At 35.0% G+C, this 16,657-nt stretch overlaps 1 protein-coding gene across 8 annotated transcripts in view; it reads left to right on the top strand.

The window, feature by feature from the left end:
• FRYL (FRY like transcription coactivator) overlaps positions 1–16,657 on the top strand; it is a 178,006-nt gene that overhangs the window by 111,689 nt on the left and 49,660 nt on the right. For 5 of the 8 annotated variants that reach the window (XM_075500035.1, XM_075500032.1, XM_075500030.1 and 2 more), the window contains 14 exons: positions 228–423; positions 1,398–1,522; positions 4,020–4,106; positions 4,358–4,415; positions 5,441–5,532; positions 7,164–7,336; positions 7,837–7,997; positions 8,537–8,647; positions 9,595–9,749; positions 9,995–10,094; positions 11,246–11,414; positions 12,197–12,456; positions 13,356–13,496; positions 15,385–15,553. In XM_075500035.1, coding sequence (XP_075356150.1) covers positions 228–423; positions 1,398–1,522; positions 4,020–4,106; positions 4,358–4,415; positions 5,441–5,532; positions 7,164–7,336; positions 7,837–7,997; positions 8,537–8,647; positions 9,595–9,749; positions 9,995–10,094; positions 11,246–11,414; positions 12,197–12,456; positions 13,356–13,496; positions 15,385–15,553 — 1,997 coding nt within the window. The remainder of the gene's footprint in view (positions 1–227; positions 424–1,397; positions 1,523–4,019; positions 4,107–4,357; positions 4,416–5,440; positions 5,533–7,163; positions 7,337–7,836; positions 7,998–8,536; positions 8,648–9,594; positions 9,750–9,994; positions 10,095–11,245; positions 11,415–12,196; positions 12,457–13,355; positions 13,497–15,384; positions 15,554–16,657) is intronic. The other 3 variants (XM_075500034.1, XM_075500033.1, XM_075500037.1) reach the window with 1 other exon arrangement.

Here is a 16,657-nt window from a genome sequence, read left to right as displayed (position 1 = left end):
TTACGTAATTCATGCCTTCGGCCATATCATAGTTCAACAGATTTGACTATAAAAGCATATATTATTGATGTACAGGTCTATTCTGAATAATTTATTCAGAGTTTACCGTGTTAACAGTTTTGGAAGCAATGGCATATACATAATTGAAATATAAATTCAGTAGAAAAACAAAGGGAAACCTGGTAAGCTTTATTTACTATAGTGAGTTTTTGTTTGTTTTTTGATAGCAGCCCTATCAATGCAAAGAAAGTGAATACTACTACAAGCAGTGACTCCTATATTGGCCTCTGGAGAAACTACCTGATTCTTTGCTGCAGTGCAGCATCTTCTTCAAACTCCTCCACCTCCACAGGCTCTGTGAGATGTTCCCCTCCTGAGACGCTGGCGTCTACTCCTGACAGTGGTTATAGCATTGATTCAAGAGTAGGTTCTTCTAATGCTTACCGTAAATAAGTCTACATGTTACTGGAAGTAGAAACACTTGAGGGTTATAACTATCATGATTCTTAGAAACTTGTGTAGTTTGTCTGAAAACATGTTTTAGTATATGTTTCATTTGTTTAGGATAGTGTTTCTGTTAGCTTCTCCCATTCCATGCTGTAGAGGCTTTTCAGCTTATGTTTTTTTAACATGAAATCTAATCATGTCATGAAAACGTTAACCCAATCTCAAAGTCTTATCTAGTGGTAATGAGGAAATGTTTTGTTTACCATTAAGGGGTTTTTTTCTCTGTCAGTAGAATTCTGCAATTCTGAGCAAATAGCCTCTCACTTCAGTAACTGAAGCAGTGGACCCGTTCAGGCATGATGTATCTTGTATTTTTCCCAACCACAGACAGTTTTCTGTCTGCCTTGCTTCACATGACCTGCAGATTTTTTTTTTTGCTTCTTTTTGTTGTTACCTTTTTTGGTTCCTGTAGAAGGTACAGTAGAGGTGAAGATAACTCATGGACTATGCAGTGGATTTTTGGCAGAAGCAGCCTATTCCACTTGTTTGTTACCAAGATCCTTTACCTAAATCTGAGAAACTGTAGACTGAAAGCTTTGTTCTCTTTGAGAGCCACAATCGAGTTTAAGGAGTTGGACTCCAGAAGTCTGCTTCCTCTCCTTAAGGAGGGCAAATACACTAAACATGCAAAGCATCTGTTTATCGTGTTGAGCCATTCATTATCACCTGGCAATGAAAATTCAATTATACAAGGAATAGAGAAGTAGTAAATACTACTTTACTATTTCAGAAAGTCATTTTCTATGTCAAAGACGAAAAATTTCGATTTTATCATTTTAAGTCACTGATCAGTGTGAGAAGACTGTAAAATTACAGCAGATGTTTTAATGTCACACCACCTGATTGTTTGGTAACTACTTCATTCTGCTTTGTTCTGGTTTTCTTCTCAGATCATTGGCATTCCATCCCCTTCCTCCCTGTTTAAGCACATAGTTCCAATGATGCGCTCTGAGAGCATGGAAATTACAGAATCCCTCGTGCTGGGACTTGGCAGGACCAACCCAGGAGCTTTTAGGTAACTGTTGTGTTTCATCTGTTTTTATGCTAATTGATTACAAAGCTGGGGAATCAGAGCTCAGAAAAAAAGGTTTGCTTTTTTTCTTTTAGGAATTTTTAAAAAGCTGTGAAAACTGATTACTATTGTCTGTTCTAGCATTTGGTGGTGTGATAAAGATTATTAGAGGTTGAAATAATTTTACATAGAGGTCGTGTCTACATAAAGAAAAGGTAGTTGAAACAATAAACAGCTGCCTTTTATTGATATTAAAGGCTGCCCTTATATGAAAGAACAGACTGTGTGGACTATTAACATCTGAAATGTTAATTATAATCATGTTTGTAAGAGTTACTAAACTCCGCTTATTGGTATTGCCAACAAACATGTTTCTGAGCTCTTTTTGTGTAGGAGATTCATGATAACTGTATTCTAAAAAGAGATTTTTGGATCAAGCTGAAAAAAATACCAGTTACAACTGTTTTCTGACTAGTGCTGAAGCTTCTGAAATTTGTGGCGCATCCCTCTCCCCCCCTTTTCTTTTTTCTCTGAGTAAATTTCCTGTAACTTCATAACTAATACATCTTTCTGCTACGTTGTACCAATGACAAGTCCATGTGGATTAGTTTGGGTGCTGGTAACTGTAATCTACTGTAGCAGAATTAAATCTGTGCCAAGTCACTTGTTCTATCAATTTAATTTCATACGTCATGTTCAACATATTTGGATTCAGCTCATAATCCAAAACTTTTAGTTACCCTACTGTGACAAGTCTTTATATAAATGCCAAATTCAAAATGGTCTACCTAGCCATCATGGCATTCCTACCTCAACTGAAATTTACTTTTCATGAGATCCTAATGTACTGTACCGTCAATGTGTAGTACAAATCCACTGAGGTGAAAAGGCAGCTTTATGCCAGGAAGCCATGAGTTTTAATATGCATCTTTGTGCCACTGTCCTCACCTGACAACTCTCTCTTTATGGAGGATGGATGAAGAGGGAGAACATCTGAGGGGAAGAAAACTTCCTGGGAAGGCCAGTGCTCAGCATCAGATGTTCTCTGACAGCAGCCAGCCTCTTAAAATGGAGAGTTATGAAGTTGTACCATGCTATAGTAACCAACTCTGCTTCTGCAGAAGAAACCAGGGATTGCTAACACTGTTGGTTTTAAATGACATGACGCTTCTCTCCAATCACTGGTGTCCCGTGTTACGGCAGATGAGGAGCCAAAGATGTATTTGAAACCGGAATGCCAAGTCCTCAGTTATAGTATTCTGTTTTACTCCTTTGATAATCTTCTAATTGTATATCATATCTGACTTTACTGTCCTACCAGGAGTAAAGTAAGACTTTGTCCCATGACCCTGAAGGTCTACTGAACAGTTTAAATGATAATTGTGCTCTACAAGTCTAGAAAATGCTTTCAGAAGGGATTTCACCAGAAATTCTTGTTTTCTAAATTAGAAACAATTCATTCAGCAAACTTAAAAAAAAAAAATAATCAAATCTGATTCTCATCAGTCTTCTGAATTATATGTTTTGTTTCTGATGACTAGCTTTTTTTCTCTGTCCAGTGTGCATACTCACACCAGATGCTAACTGTAGCTCATCCTTTGCCATTGTAGCTCTCCACTAATTTGTTGTTTTGGTTTTGTTTTTTTAAGCACTGTTCCTCTGCACTTGGTATGTTTTACTCTGGAACTTTTTTCATTATAGATTATATGTATATGCAGTCCACTTAAACTTGGTAGAATATTATTTTTCTCTTTTGTTTTCTGTTACTGATCACATGAACTTGTCTAGGTGTCTCTTGCTCTCCATTGGAAGCTGACCCTTTACTATGTTTTAGCACAAAAAAGCTTCTTCCAAATTCTTTTCTGTGTTTTCTGCGTTTGAAAGAAAGTATAAAACAGTCCCTAACCATGCTTAAGTCTCTTGTAATTGGGCACACTGCAAAAGTTTGTGCAACTTTCTGATCACCTGGACCCATTCTCTGAAGGAGGACCTTTGAATGATGCAGCGGAGGAGTCAGTCATTTACTTGAAAACTTGAAGTGGTTCATGCTTTTGATATGTCTGAATTATAATAGCACAGGGATTAGAAAAATGTGTAACACTCCAACAAATCTAAAGTTGAGACAGTAGTTACTATGTTAACAAATATTAAAGTAAAACCAATATGTTTTTACCTTAGTATTTTGTCTGTGTATATCCATACTACTGATCTCCTTCCCTTTTCTTTGCCCCCTTTTTGGAGTCATAAGAGAGGTTCAGTTTGGCAGAAGGAACCGAGTAGTAATAAAGACTGTGGAGCTTCAGAACAAATAGGGAATGCAACCACAGCATCAAAGCATGTTGTTTTTCAGTTTTCATAACGCCTGGTCTGACTTCTGTCAGCATAGCATTATTGGCCTTAAAGAAACAATTTTTATTAACAACTAAATGCATCACGACAACTGAAAGTGCATTGTATGATAAGCTGCCAACATATTTTTTCTTTTTTTTTTTTCTAATAGTATCTATTTGCACCATGAGGCTTTGTTAAACCCTGAATATGAAGATAAATTAAAATCATCTGTGACAGAAATACACCATAATACTTGGTGAATGCAAATTTAGTGGTAATTATTGAGGCATTTGTTTGGTAGTTTGTCTTTAAATTAGGAAAACATCTTTCTAGGAAACATCTCTTTTAAATGCTGATTTATTTCAGAAAGCTACAGGTAAAGAAGGAAAACCTGAGGGTGTTTTAAGTTATATTGTAACACTATATTGAAAGATGTGAAACATCTTTCAGTTGAGATTTTAATTTAATGGCTGTTTTTATCCTTTTAATTCTTTTGTTTTAATTCAGGGAACTAATAGAAGAATTACATCCTATAATTAAGGAAGCACTTGAAAGAAGGCCAGAGGTAATTAGATACTTTCCACTATATTCAGTACAGTTTTAACTATCTTCTCACAAATGGTAGTAAAGAAATGTTAGTTAAGTTCTTTAATTTCTGGCACCTAAAAACTGTCAGTATACCAGATAAAAAGGTGAGATGTTACTTTTTTAAATGATTGAGGTGGTTACATTGGAAGAGCTTTGTGTTTGTTTTTGAGCTCTGTATTATTCCTGTATCAGAGAGGTTTTGTTTCAAATGATGAAAAAAATTACTGTAACCTTTTCCACATTCTTCTAATTCCTTTTACATAAGCATAGTTTTACACAGTAGTTGCTTCATTGTATCGTCAGTAACATGCCCAAAATTACTAGAATCTAAGACATAGAATTGAGTTCTACTGTCTACCAACTTTGTCTATTTTTTTTTAATGAAAAAGGCTGTAAGGTCACCTGACTGACTGCTATGACTAAAAATTTTCTGATGGAAAAGCAGGGTTTAGAAGCATGTTTTACAGCGGGGATTAGAAACCTCAGTAGGTATTCATAGAAATAATAATCTCTGCAAACACAAACTCAGAGATGATTACTCAGTATTTTTTGTGGTAACTGTCATGTTCTTATTAGTAACAAATTTGTAATTAAGTACAGATGATGGAAAGGAACATGGCTTCTGTTTCAAAATGTTACTGAGCTATAGCGTGTTTTGTCGGTCTTGCATGCAAATATGTGGAAAGATTGGCATTTGCACTTCAGTTCATCGTTTTATATGTTGCACTTTGCAACAGGAGACTGATAAAAAAATGTATTATTTTGATAATATGTGTAATAGGAAACCTAGTATATCTTGGAGTTGCAACAGGGAAAAATTTTGTTCACTGTCTGGTTTATTAAAATTGCTAGCAATTTTCGTAACTCATCTTAAAAGGTTGGCACCTCTGATAATTGATGCCAGTTGTAGTACAAATATAATAATGCTTTTATATGCCACGCTGGTTTTATACTTAGTTTTTTCTCTGCTTCATTTAATTTTGTGTTTCCTCTGTTGAATAGAACATGAAACGGCGCAGGCGTCGAGATATTTTACGAGTACAACTAGTACGAATATTTGAACTGTTGGCAGATGCTGGTGTCATTAGTCACAGGTAGGGGCAACGCTGATGTGAAGATGTTGTTTATGCTTCTGAATTAAGTCACTAGTATTCTTATGACCCAGTATAACAAGCATACAGAATTCTTCAGTGAGTTTTAGTATACCACGAAATAAATAGACATGGTTTTATAAAACTTGGAATTTTGCTGGCTTTCTAATCCCTCCCTCCCCCATGCTTTTTGTCACAGTAGTCTGTGTTTTATTTAAAATGCTACTATTCCCCTGGGACACTGCTTTGAACAGGCAGTGTGTCATGTTCCTTTTTGTGTATGTTCAAACATTGCATCGGTTACGTGAATCAGAAAACGAGGTTACAACTATTCTATAATCAGTCTGGAATTCTTCTTCACCTGGAGTCCTGATGCTAGTCAGTGTGTCCTATGCAGAGAAGGCTGCTGCTCATTAATATTGGACCTTTTTCTTTCTGAGGGAGGCAGAATGTTAACTGGGTTGGGGTTTTTTTCTCAGCTTACCCTACTTGTGTAGGGACTCTTTGAAAGAAGACTTAAAATTCTAGCATGTTTTACAAGTCTCTTACAAATTTTTTTCTGTGCAGGTGGAATTGTATAAGAGCACGCAGGCTAGGAGATGGTTAGGCTAGCTCCTCCCATGCTGTTAGACAATGATACTTATTTGTCAACCTTAGCAGTGTGTAATCAGTGTGAAATTCTCAATCTTTAAGCAAGCTACTACAGTATATTTCAGAATGTTGCCTCAGAAGCATTGCTAAAATGCCTTTCTTCCTTTCGGCATGCTGATTTTTTCAGAGTGCAGCCGTTAAAATCATACTCTCCCTTCTTATCTTTTAAGATACTCACTGGTGTTTAATTAGCATATGTAAAATATCTCCTAACCACAGTCTGCACCCTAGAACTTTGTCAACTTTTCTCCCTGAAGCCAGTCTGACTTTGTGGTGGAAGCTAGCAAGCAATTAAGGGCTACCATAAACCTCCTCATCTTGCCTTTGGTGTGCAAGGCATGCTTTTTAGTTGTCATTAGTACAAATGTGGAAAGATGGTGGAGGGAGCTGAGAGGAAAGGAATCACCCTTCTAACAATTGTTTTTCAAAGGAAGGCAGGTCTGAATCACATGCAGTCTTTAATCTCCTTATTTAGTTTAGTACTGATGTCTAGTCAGATGCTAAAGCAATGAAGATGGGAAATGAATATATAAAATGAATAAATTGCTTTCATCTGCTAATAGTCAACAGCATGTCATGAAGTACTGAGCATTTTGACTGACTCACAAAAATCAGTATGTCATATAGATGTCTGTAGTCAAGTAGTAGTAATTATTTTTTCTGGTTTACAAATTGCGTGGTTTGGGGGGTGACGGGTTTGTTGTTTGGCATTTTTTATTATTATTTTTGTCACTTGTCCCCAGTATAAGAACTAGTTCTGTGGAAGGATGAGTGACTTCTGGTAGTGAGGCTTGATTATTAGTTTGCTTTCACTGGAGCTTTTTATTTAACACTGAAATAGAAGCTGGGTGAAGAAATTAAATTAAATATTTGCAGTGATTAAGTTGTAGGGTTTTTTTAAAGAGAAAAAAAATAAGGATTGTTTTCAAAAATTGTTGTATGTATTTATCATGCTATTTGATTTTTTTAATTTTATTTTTAAGTGCAAGTGGTGGCCTTGATAATGAAACACATTCCCTCAACAACACTTTACTTGAGTATGTCGATCTAACAAGACAACTCCTAGAAGCAGAAAATGAAAAGGATTCTGATACATTGAAAGATATCCGATGCCATTTTAGTGCCTTAGTGGCAAATATCATTCAAAATGTTCCAGGTATGTAAAAATGCTGTAATAACTTCTGATGACTGTCTTTAGTATGCAGTACATTTAAAAGAAAAAAAAAAAAAAACACAAAACCAACAAAACCAAACAAAAACTAAACAAACAAATCCACTTTTTCTCTGAGGTTTCAGAATACTTTCATAACAATAATTTATGCCATCAGTTTTGTGTATAACTTTAGGAGCATGAGTTTTTAAGAGGGATTTTAGGTACTGTTTGGAAGTGTACAAATAATTTTCTTATTTAGCAAAAGTCTTGTTGGTTGGCAGTGCATTTAAATTTTCTAGACTAATAAATAGCTTATTCTTGTACACTAGTGGAATTAAACGGGACAATAGTAAACCTACATCCAGCTATTATGATGTTGAAATAATGTGTCTTTACATTGATTTTTTCCTTTTATATTAATTGTTTGGGTCTGTTTCTGTTTTACGTACTTCATTTTAAAGAATGACAAGAGGAGTATTTCTAACTGTGTGCTTTTCTTGCAGTACACCAGAGAAGAAGTGTCTTTCCACAGCAGAGTCTACGCCACAGTCTATTTATGTTGTTCAGTCATTGGGCAGGTCCTTTTAGCATCATGTTTACTCCCCTGGACAGATACAGTGATAGGAACATGCGAATAAACAGACACCAATACTGTGCATTAAAGGTATTTTAGCACTTTTTGAATTTTGGAAATAGATCGTTATGTTGACTTTTCTGATGCAAATTTAACATTTGGGCTTTTTGGATGTGGTTTTCACATTCTTGTTGCTATTCATGACTTAGTTCTTTTTCCTCTTCTGCCTACATGTAAATTTATGACAGTTCAGCTTTTTCCGTACTGTAAACTGTCACACTTTCTATAGGAATTTCTTAAATATACTACTAAACGTTCAGTTCCTCTGACTTTAGTCCTCAGCTGCCTAAGGAGAAAGGCTTTCATGTAAAAGTACATTAACAACCAAACTGCATATTAACTCTTATATGTGTCAGCATTTCAGTATTGACAGTTCCTCATATTTGGGATCTGAGAAAAATATGATTTGATAATTTCTTGAATAAGATGTTAAACAGGTTTTTTTATTAGCCTTGGTCTTCCTCCCTTGGCTGAATAGAAGTTAGTTTTCTGATATTTAATGGACTTGGTAAAAGCACTTCCTGTATCTGAATTATTAAAATGTAGTGTTTTTCAATTACTTTCTAAAGGCTATGTCTGCTGTACTGTGTTGTGGCCCTGTTGCAGATAATGTCGGGCTCTCATCCGATGGCTATTTATACAAATGGCTGGATAATATTTTGGATTCACAAGATAAAAAGGTAATACAGGCAACGTCAATTTTGTCTGCCACTGTCAGTGCCTTCAACATATTCTTTAATGAGTTTTGCGGTCACATTGGCCTAAATGCTTTAGAGTGGCTTAAGCTCAAAGCTGTTTTAGTAGTGCATATTTTTGCACTGTCCTTAATATGTGTATTCACATTGGTGAGGAAGGCAGTCCCTAATCACAGTCTAAGAACAGACAAAACAGAATGAAAGAGGAAGGGTCAAGGAGTGAAACATTGTGTATCTCTTATAAACTAACCAGCTAGGATAAGTTGTAGTAATAAGCGGATCTTTTAGAAATTTAAAGGAGATGACATTTTGAACATGAACTCTTGTGAGACTGTAGAATCCATTGGGGGTCCTGTGGAGTTACGAAGACCAAGCTTTGCATCTAAACAGTAAGGCAAGCTTTAGACTTAAAAGATAGGGCCTCCATTGCACTAATACTATGACTACATAAAAATACAGCTCCAGTGGGCTGCTTTGATTCAAGAGAACGTGCAAGTCTCCAAGTAGATCTATCCCTTGTATCCCATTAGAATTCCTGCATATGTTTAAGTGCTTTTCTGTATTTGATGCTTTCAGGTCAGTGTTCAGCTTGTAGTTAAGTGAAAATAGTAAATAGCACAAGGTAGCCTTGGAACCGAGGGGAAAAAAAACTCGTAGAGCTACCTAGTTATTTGCTTCAATAGTTTATGACTGTGTGTGCAACTTGAACGTTAAACAGTTTGATAGAATTACCTGTTGTTATTTTAAGCGGTGGTCTCATTGTTTTTAGATGGAACAAATGTTGTGTGTTGCAGTTGGTTTTTTTGGTGGTGTTTATTGTTTATTTGCTTTGTTTTTAATTAAATCTCTATTTCCCTATTTTATGCCATTTTTGTAAGTTGGTCTTTTTTCCTATATTTATAAATAGATATTGTTTTTTTTCTGGAATACAGGTTCACCAGCTAGGCTGTGAGGCGGTCATGCTGCTCTTAGAACTCAACCCTGACCAGAGTAACCTCATGTACTGGGCCGTAGACCGGTGTTACACAGGTTCCAAACGGGTAGCAGCTGGCTGTTTTAAAGCCATAGCCAGCGTGTTCCAAAACAGGTACTACAGCGTTTTTCAAAACTTTAAACTTTCATTTTCAGAGTGTGCTTTCATGTAGAACTGGGGTTTTTTCCTCCCTCAAAGAGAAAAGATCACCCCTGTTTGTGTGTGTGTGTTACTAGCGAAATTTTTCAAAATGTTATGTTATCCCATACCATATCTCCTGTAAATGAAACTTTAATAAAGTCAAATTTTAAAAAACTAAATGTAATTTTATTTATTTCACACTTGCAATTTTTCCCTAGGGATTACCAGTGTGATACAGTGACCCTGCTGAATCTGATACTATTTAAAGCAGCTGATTCTACTAGGGCAATCTATGAAGTTGCTATGCAACTATTACAGGTTTGTAGGCTAATTTTGATTAATTTTTTATTTTAAAATAAGAATTGTCACTGTGCATTTTTTAAAAAAATCTGTTATTATTTGGTTGTCCCTTCAGTAATGAAATACAGTGTATTTTTTTTTTTCTTCTCTATTGTAGTGCATAGTTAGGCCAGATCCTTACTTGGCATAAATAGACTTCAGTGAAAGTATGTCTGTTTTCATGAACTAAGCACTCAAGACTTCTGTTTTCATAATATCTGCTTTTTCAAGAGACAAAACCTAAATGGAGATTCTTCTGATTTGGTCCTGAAAGAGTGTTATATAGCTCCATTTGTCCAAAAGCACCTCGGAGAGAAGTATATTGCTTCCTGTCCCTTTACTCTGTCTGCTGGGGTAGCAGTCAGTTTTCTGATTTTTGCATTAATACCAAACATTTTTTCATCCATCTCTGTGGAGAGATGATAGTGAAAATCTTGTTAGCTATTTAATTTACTTTTGTATATTTCTGAGGTCATTTAGGGGTAAGCTTAATCTTACAAGAGGTGTTAGTGTTTAAAAATAAATAAATAAATCTGTTGCTGCTTGTGAGTCAGACCCACAAGTCTTGGAAGTTTTTTCAAAGGTTTTTGTTGTCAGCTAAATTCAACAGTAAAGTCCCCACTGAACTCACACCCCTGTTGATATGTCAGCAGTCACACCACCCTCCCTTTCAGCCCCATCTTTCTTCTCAAGTGAACACCACTGCTTAAGATCAGCCAAACTGACTTTTAAAGTATCAAACTGCTTTAGCCTCCTGCTGCATCTCTGCCACATCAAAGATTACATTGCTCCTATCCATATCTCACAGATGAGCAGAAATTGATATTGTTTGGAAATACAAGTGTTCAATAGTATTTCATGTTTTGTTATAGAGAAGTTTATATTTAATGAGGTATTTTGTGAAAACAGATTTCTGAAATTTATTGCTGGAAACTCATCAAGTGGAGTGAGTCTTAGCTAGTCTTCTATGAAATTACCACAGTGTTGGTGCATACTGTAGGTGTATGGAGATCTACATGGATAGGAAACAGTAAATGAGACTAGATACATGAATTTAAAAGGTGATTTTATATAAAGATTTCCATTGTAGCTCTATACTTAGCTTCATATTCTGAACATTACTGTTGTAGATCTTGGAACCAAAGATGTTCCGTTATGCTCACAAACTGGAAGTTCAGCGGACGGATGGGGTTTTGGGTCAGCCTTCTCCTTTACCACATCTATATTCTGTGTCATATTATCAGCTGTCAGAAGAATTAGCAAGGACTTATCCTGAACTAACACTTGCTATCTTCTCAGGTACGGTTTTAAAACAAAACAAAAAACTTCATCGGGTCAAAAGCATTGTACAAAATGTGTAATTCTTATTTTTCAATAATTGGTTTGTATGTAATTCACTAAAATCAGGACAACAAGATAACATAATCATAATGAATGGAGAAAATGGAATTTACTGAGTGACAATTTTTGTTTACGTGACAATTTTTGTTTACTTGTATTTTAAATATATTCAAGAGGAAATAACATCAATCAAAGATACCTTTACTGACTTTCTAATAGCCATGAGAAGTCACGTTAGAGAAATAATTTACAACTATTTTTTTAAATTATTCTTCTATTGTTCTTTCTAGTGTTTTCTTATTTATTGTAGATTGCTTAAAAATATTATTCCATAGCATTTTTAAGCAATTGCAAAATAATAACCTCTCACAGCAATTAAAAAAACTACGAAGACTAATATGAAGAAGAGAAAATTTTAAGTGCTTTTTTGCCACAGTTGGTACATTTTTACATGCTCTAGGTTTTCAGTTCCCTCTTCCAATTAGGGGAATATATATATGCGTATACTAATATGGTTTCTTCAACACACTGTTTGTCAGCAGTGTCTTCAGTTAGCTCTACTGAAGACTGCGGACTTTATCATTATGAAAGAGCACTAGTCAGCTGAACAAAAAAAATAAGTCTGTATCAGCATTACTTTATATCAGCATGGTCTACTGGGCTCATGGTAGTTGTTATTACCAAAACGATTCTCATTATTGATTTACAATTCATATATGTACCTAATTTTTGAATGACAGAAGTAAGTCAGAGAATCCAAACAGCTCACCCAGCTGGGAGACAGGTGATGCTGCATTATCTGCTGCCATGGATGAACAATATTGAGTTGGTAGACTTGAAACCTTTGCCAACCATTCGTCGGCAAGATGAAGATGAAGAAGATTCTTTGAAAGACAGAGAAATAATGGTGAACAGTAGACGATGGCTACGAGGAGAAGGCTGGGGATCACCACAGGCTACAGCTATGGTTCTGAACAATCTGATGTATATGACTGCAAAGGTAAAACTAATTACTTAATCCATCTTGTTCCAGTGGATTGTTGTGTTTAGGGTGGGAGAAAATACTGTTCAGAGATACTATGTTACCAAACTTTCAAGAGTTATTGTTCATATTTGTTGAGTTGTTAATGTATACCCAAAACTATACCATATAGTTTTGAGGTATTACGAGGAATAAGTAATATGTAATATAAAAGTTATGGTAATTGTTATATGTAGTAACAGTATATAACTGTTGTTTTGCAATGTAGATGTCTAGCTGGATAGATAATACCAAATCGCCTGTATACCTATGATCTCAAAGTGGAGCTTTGGAACTGATCTTGTTGCCAGAGGCTGATAGACCTTCCTCCTTCCTGTGATAGCTACTTCCAACAGAGAAGAAGTATTGGTCACATGCAGTGCTCCTGCCAATTCTTGAATCCTACTGATGAGAGATCATGTTTTAAACTACAAATTAAAAACTCTTGGCAGCCTGTGGTGCATGGAATTTTATTCAGGGTTGTCAGCAACTGGGAGAATGGGTCTCTGCTAAATTTAGATAGCAGTTTTTATTTATATGTAAATAGATTTATAAAAATAGAAATAAATTCACATATACGTATTTGTATATGTATATAATGTATAAAAGTATTATATATAAATAAAATATATAAGTACAAATAAGTTTAGATATATTTATTATTTACAGCTATAAAATAAAATAGTTATTTCCACAGTGTGTTTATAAAAATGAATATATGTGAAAGCTTCATTCTGGAATGTTAAAAAGGCAACAGCTTCTTACAGGATTTATGTCTCCTTTTTCTGGAGCCTGTCCCACTTGGTCAATACAGATCCCTTTCAAATACAATGTTTTCTACTGGAGTTTTCAGGAGAGATATTTATTTTGTTTTCTAGTATGGTGATGAAGTGGCTTGGTCAGAGATAGAAAATGTCTGGACTACTTTGGCAGACAGCTGGCCAAAGAATCTGAAAATAATTTTGCACTTCTTGATCAGTATCTGTGGAGTGAACAGTGAACCCAGCCTTTTGCCTTATGTGAGTATGTGATATGTCTCTCCTTAGTGCTATTGATATTTTAAAAATTATTTGTGTGTCTAGCAGCAAAGATGACCAAACAAAAAATGTGAGGTAGGATTTCTGGTATCAAACTCTCCAACCGCAATAATAGTGTCACCCCATATTTTATGACCACTAAATACTATGAACAAATCTAAGTCAGTTCTTTTATTTAAGTTACTTTGGACACCTGTGTCAAAATTTCAGTATCCATTTCAGTTAAACCCAGCATTCATGGAATGGGCTTGAGAAAGGAAATAAACCAGAAAGGATATCACTTCAAAGATAGCTGAGGCATCCTTAAGACAACTTACTGACTATTGCAATTTACTCAGGGTAGTAAGTCTGAAACAGCCCACTAGCCATCTTATCAGTTAAGAGTTGTCAAAATTCAGGGTATACTAGGTGGACCATAGACCTTATTTAGTGAGTAAATAGTAAAAAATGGAAAAGACTTATTACAATGTCTACATCTGTCTTAGCATTTTTTGTTCCTTTGTCATAAAAAGGAAACTTAAGAGTTTGCTACATTTAGCTAAATTTAGATATATTTTATCTAAATTTTATCTATTTTAGCTAAATAATATATTTATCTAAATTTAGCTAATTTGCTAAACTTGCTAAATTTATTAGGAGTATACACTGAACAACTCCTTTCCATCATAAAACGCAAATCTACTGCAGCAGTTGGTCTCTGTTCATTAGGAAGAATTAAGATAGTTCCATAAGTAATATTTTCATTAGAAAATTATTACAGGTTTTGCTAATAGTCAAAAAAAACTAGATATGAAGTAAACAATCAGGACCTATAATATTATTAGGTTCTTACTAAGGACAGCTTAAGTTCTTTGTTGATTAGCAATCATTTTCATTGCAAATCAGGAAATCTAGCTTAATGTTGCAGCCCGAAATCTTTGTGTGTACAGTTTGAACAAGGTGACAAAGTAATTCCACAAGTCAAACGCCCTGGATCACTTGCTTACCGTTTATCTTTGAGTTCTCTCAAAAGGATGGAAATAAATCATTGAGCAGTAATGACTCAAGAAAATGTCAGAAGAAAAAAATATTAACTTACTGATATCTAGAGTAATCGCTGACTAGCAGCCATCTGCTGCTGCTTAGCAGTGACCAGGATTATTTTGCTGAAGTAAGATGTAGTGGAGAATCCTTAATTACTATATGGAAGTAAGATGTAGTGGAGAATCCTTAATTACTATATGCTTAATAAAATATTGCTACAGTTAGGTGTTTATTCTTATCAGAGTGTATAAAGGCCTCGAACATCTTGGGAATTAAATGTCTTTTCTCATGCTATAATTTAGGATAGTCCTAAAAAGCAGACAGATAATATAGTAAAATAAACTGTATTACTCGCCATGTAGGATAGTGTGATTATTCTCACATGACCAAGTATTAAAACAAAAAAAACCCCACCCTAAGCCCCCTCAAAACCAATTTTATTTTTTGTCAAAGCATCTGTGAGAGCACTGCAGAATAGCATGAGGAAAAATAGGATACCTGCTGGAAGAGAAACAGCGTAGAACACAACTGTGAAGTATCAAAAAGAAGTGATACCAGAATACATTCACTCCAATGTTGATCTCAGATGTTGCTAAAACCTTTGTAAGAAAATATTTTGCTTCTTAAATAACTGTGAAAGCAATTTTGTTTGCTTTTAGAACTAGAGTAAGTTTCTGGTATCCTCGCTTGCAGTGCAGGTAGATATTGATTCTAACAAGTTGCAGTATTCAAATCTCTTATTTTCTTTTTTTTTTTTTTTTTTTTTTTTTTAAATCAAGTCACTGCAATAAGAATTTTATTTATTTACATACTATGTTGTATACATATACTTGTTTTTTGGCGGCAGGTAAAGAAAGTTATCGTTTATTTGGGTAGAGATAAAACAATGCAACTACTAGAAGAGCTGGTGAGTGAACTTCAGCTTACAGATCCTGTTAGTTCAGGAGTCACCCATATGGATAATCCACCATATTACCGCATTACTTCCAGTTATAAAATCCCCTCTGTCACTTCAGGTGAGAATTTATTAACTTAAACTTTTACTATTGTCAATGATAAAGGTGCTATTATCAGTCAGTTATAATATTGGAGTTCATCTGTAAATGCTGAATAGGAGTACAATGTTCTGTTTCTAAAAATAACTTAAGCTACAAAGTTTGTTTTACAAGATCTGCAGGTTTTGGTGTACCCAAAGTTCTTATTAAAGAACATCTGATAGGTTCACAAGGAACAGGTTTGTATTAATATGTGTTAGACTTTGTCTATGTTCAGATCTTGCACTGTTTACCCTCACTATATCACTTTTATGTCAATTCAGTCAAACAACTGGGAAAATTTATATCATTTTAAATCCATGCAAGTTGTTATATTTTAAGTTCTGTTACAGACACAAGCTGCATCCATAGGAATTTATGCAAGAGCATTTAAGTGAACTTACTTAGGAGAATTTATTTAGAAATAATTAACAACTAACAATAGATCAGTCATCAAAAAACCCCCACTGAAAATACAAGAAGTGTCTACCCCATGCTTCAATCCAAGAACATTCTGAGAAATGTGGGGAAAAACTGGTTTTGGTGAAACATCTTTCAAAGTGAGCCACAAAGGATATGGATGGGAGGGTATCTAAGCAAGGACATAGCTTTTGTGCTGTAAAGCTGTCAATGTTATGAAGCAGCCTGGACCTATCACATAGGGATTATCTGGATCACAAGGTGGATGCATTGGCACTTGTTCATGAAAGTGTTTATGAAAGTATGAAAAAAATTATGGCGCTCTTGCACTTTAGTGTAATTGATAGTAGCAAAATCTGGGGGAGGGTGCAAAATTATTTCCAATTGTGGTCATCTATTCGATGTGATGCTTGCAGTTTCTCTTAAAAATAAATTGATACAAGCTTCACTGCAGGCTGTTAGGTTTTAATCCCTGATCTGTTTGTGCTTTGAATTAACTGCATACCAAAGTCCAACTACATTTTACGGATTACTATGAGGTATAACATACAGAAAAGAAAGAAATTGGTCTCTAGATCCTCTTCAAAAACAAGCCTTTCTACTTAATTTACATTGAAGACTCAGAGATTCCTGGAATGGATTCTTTTGATTTTTTTCTCGTTAGTG

This window comes from Mycteria americana, chromosome 4 (genome assembly GCF_035582795.1).
Source record: "Mycteria americana isolate JAX WOST 10 ecotype Jacksonville Zoo and Gardens chromosome 4, USCA_MyAme_1.0, whole genome shotgun sequence".
Lineage (NCBI taxonomy): Eukaryota > Metazoa > Chordata > Aves > Ciconiiformes > Ciconiidae > Mycteria > Mycteria americana.
The sequence above is the reverse complement of the archived record's forward strand: the minus strand, read 5'-3'. Positions and strand labels throughout refer to the sequence as shown.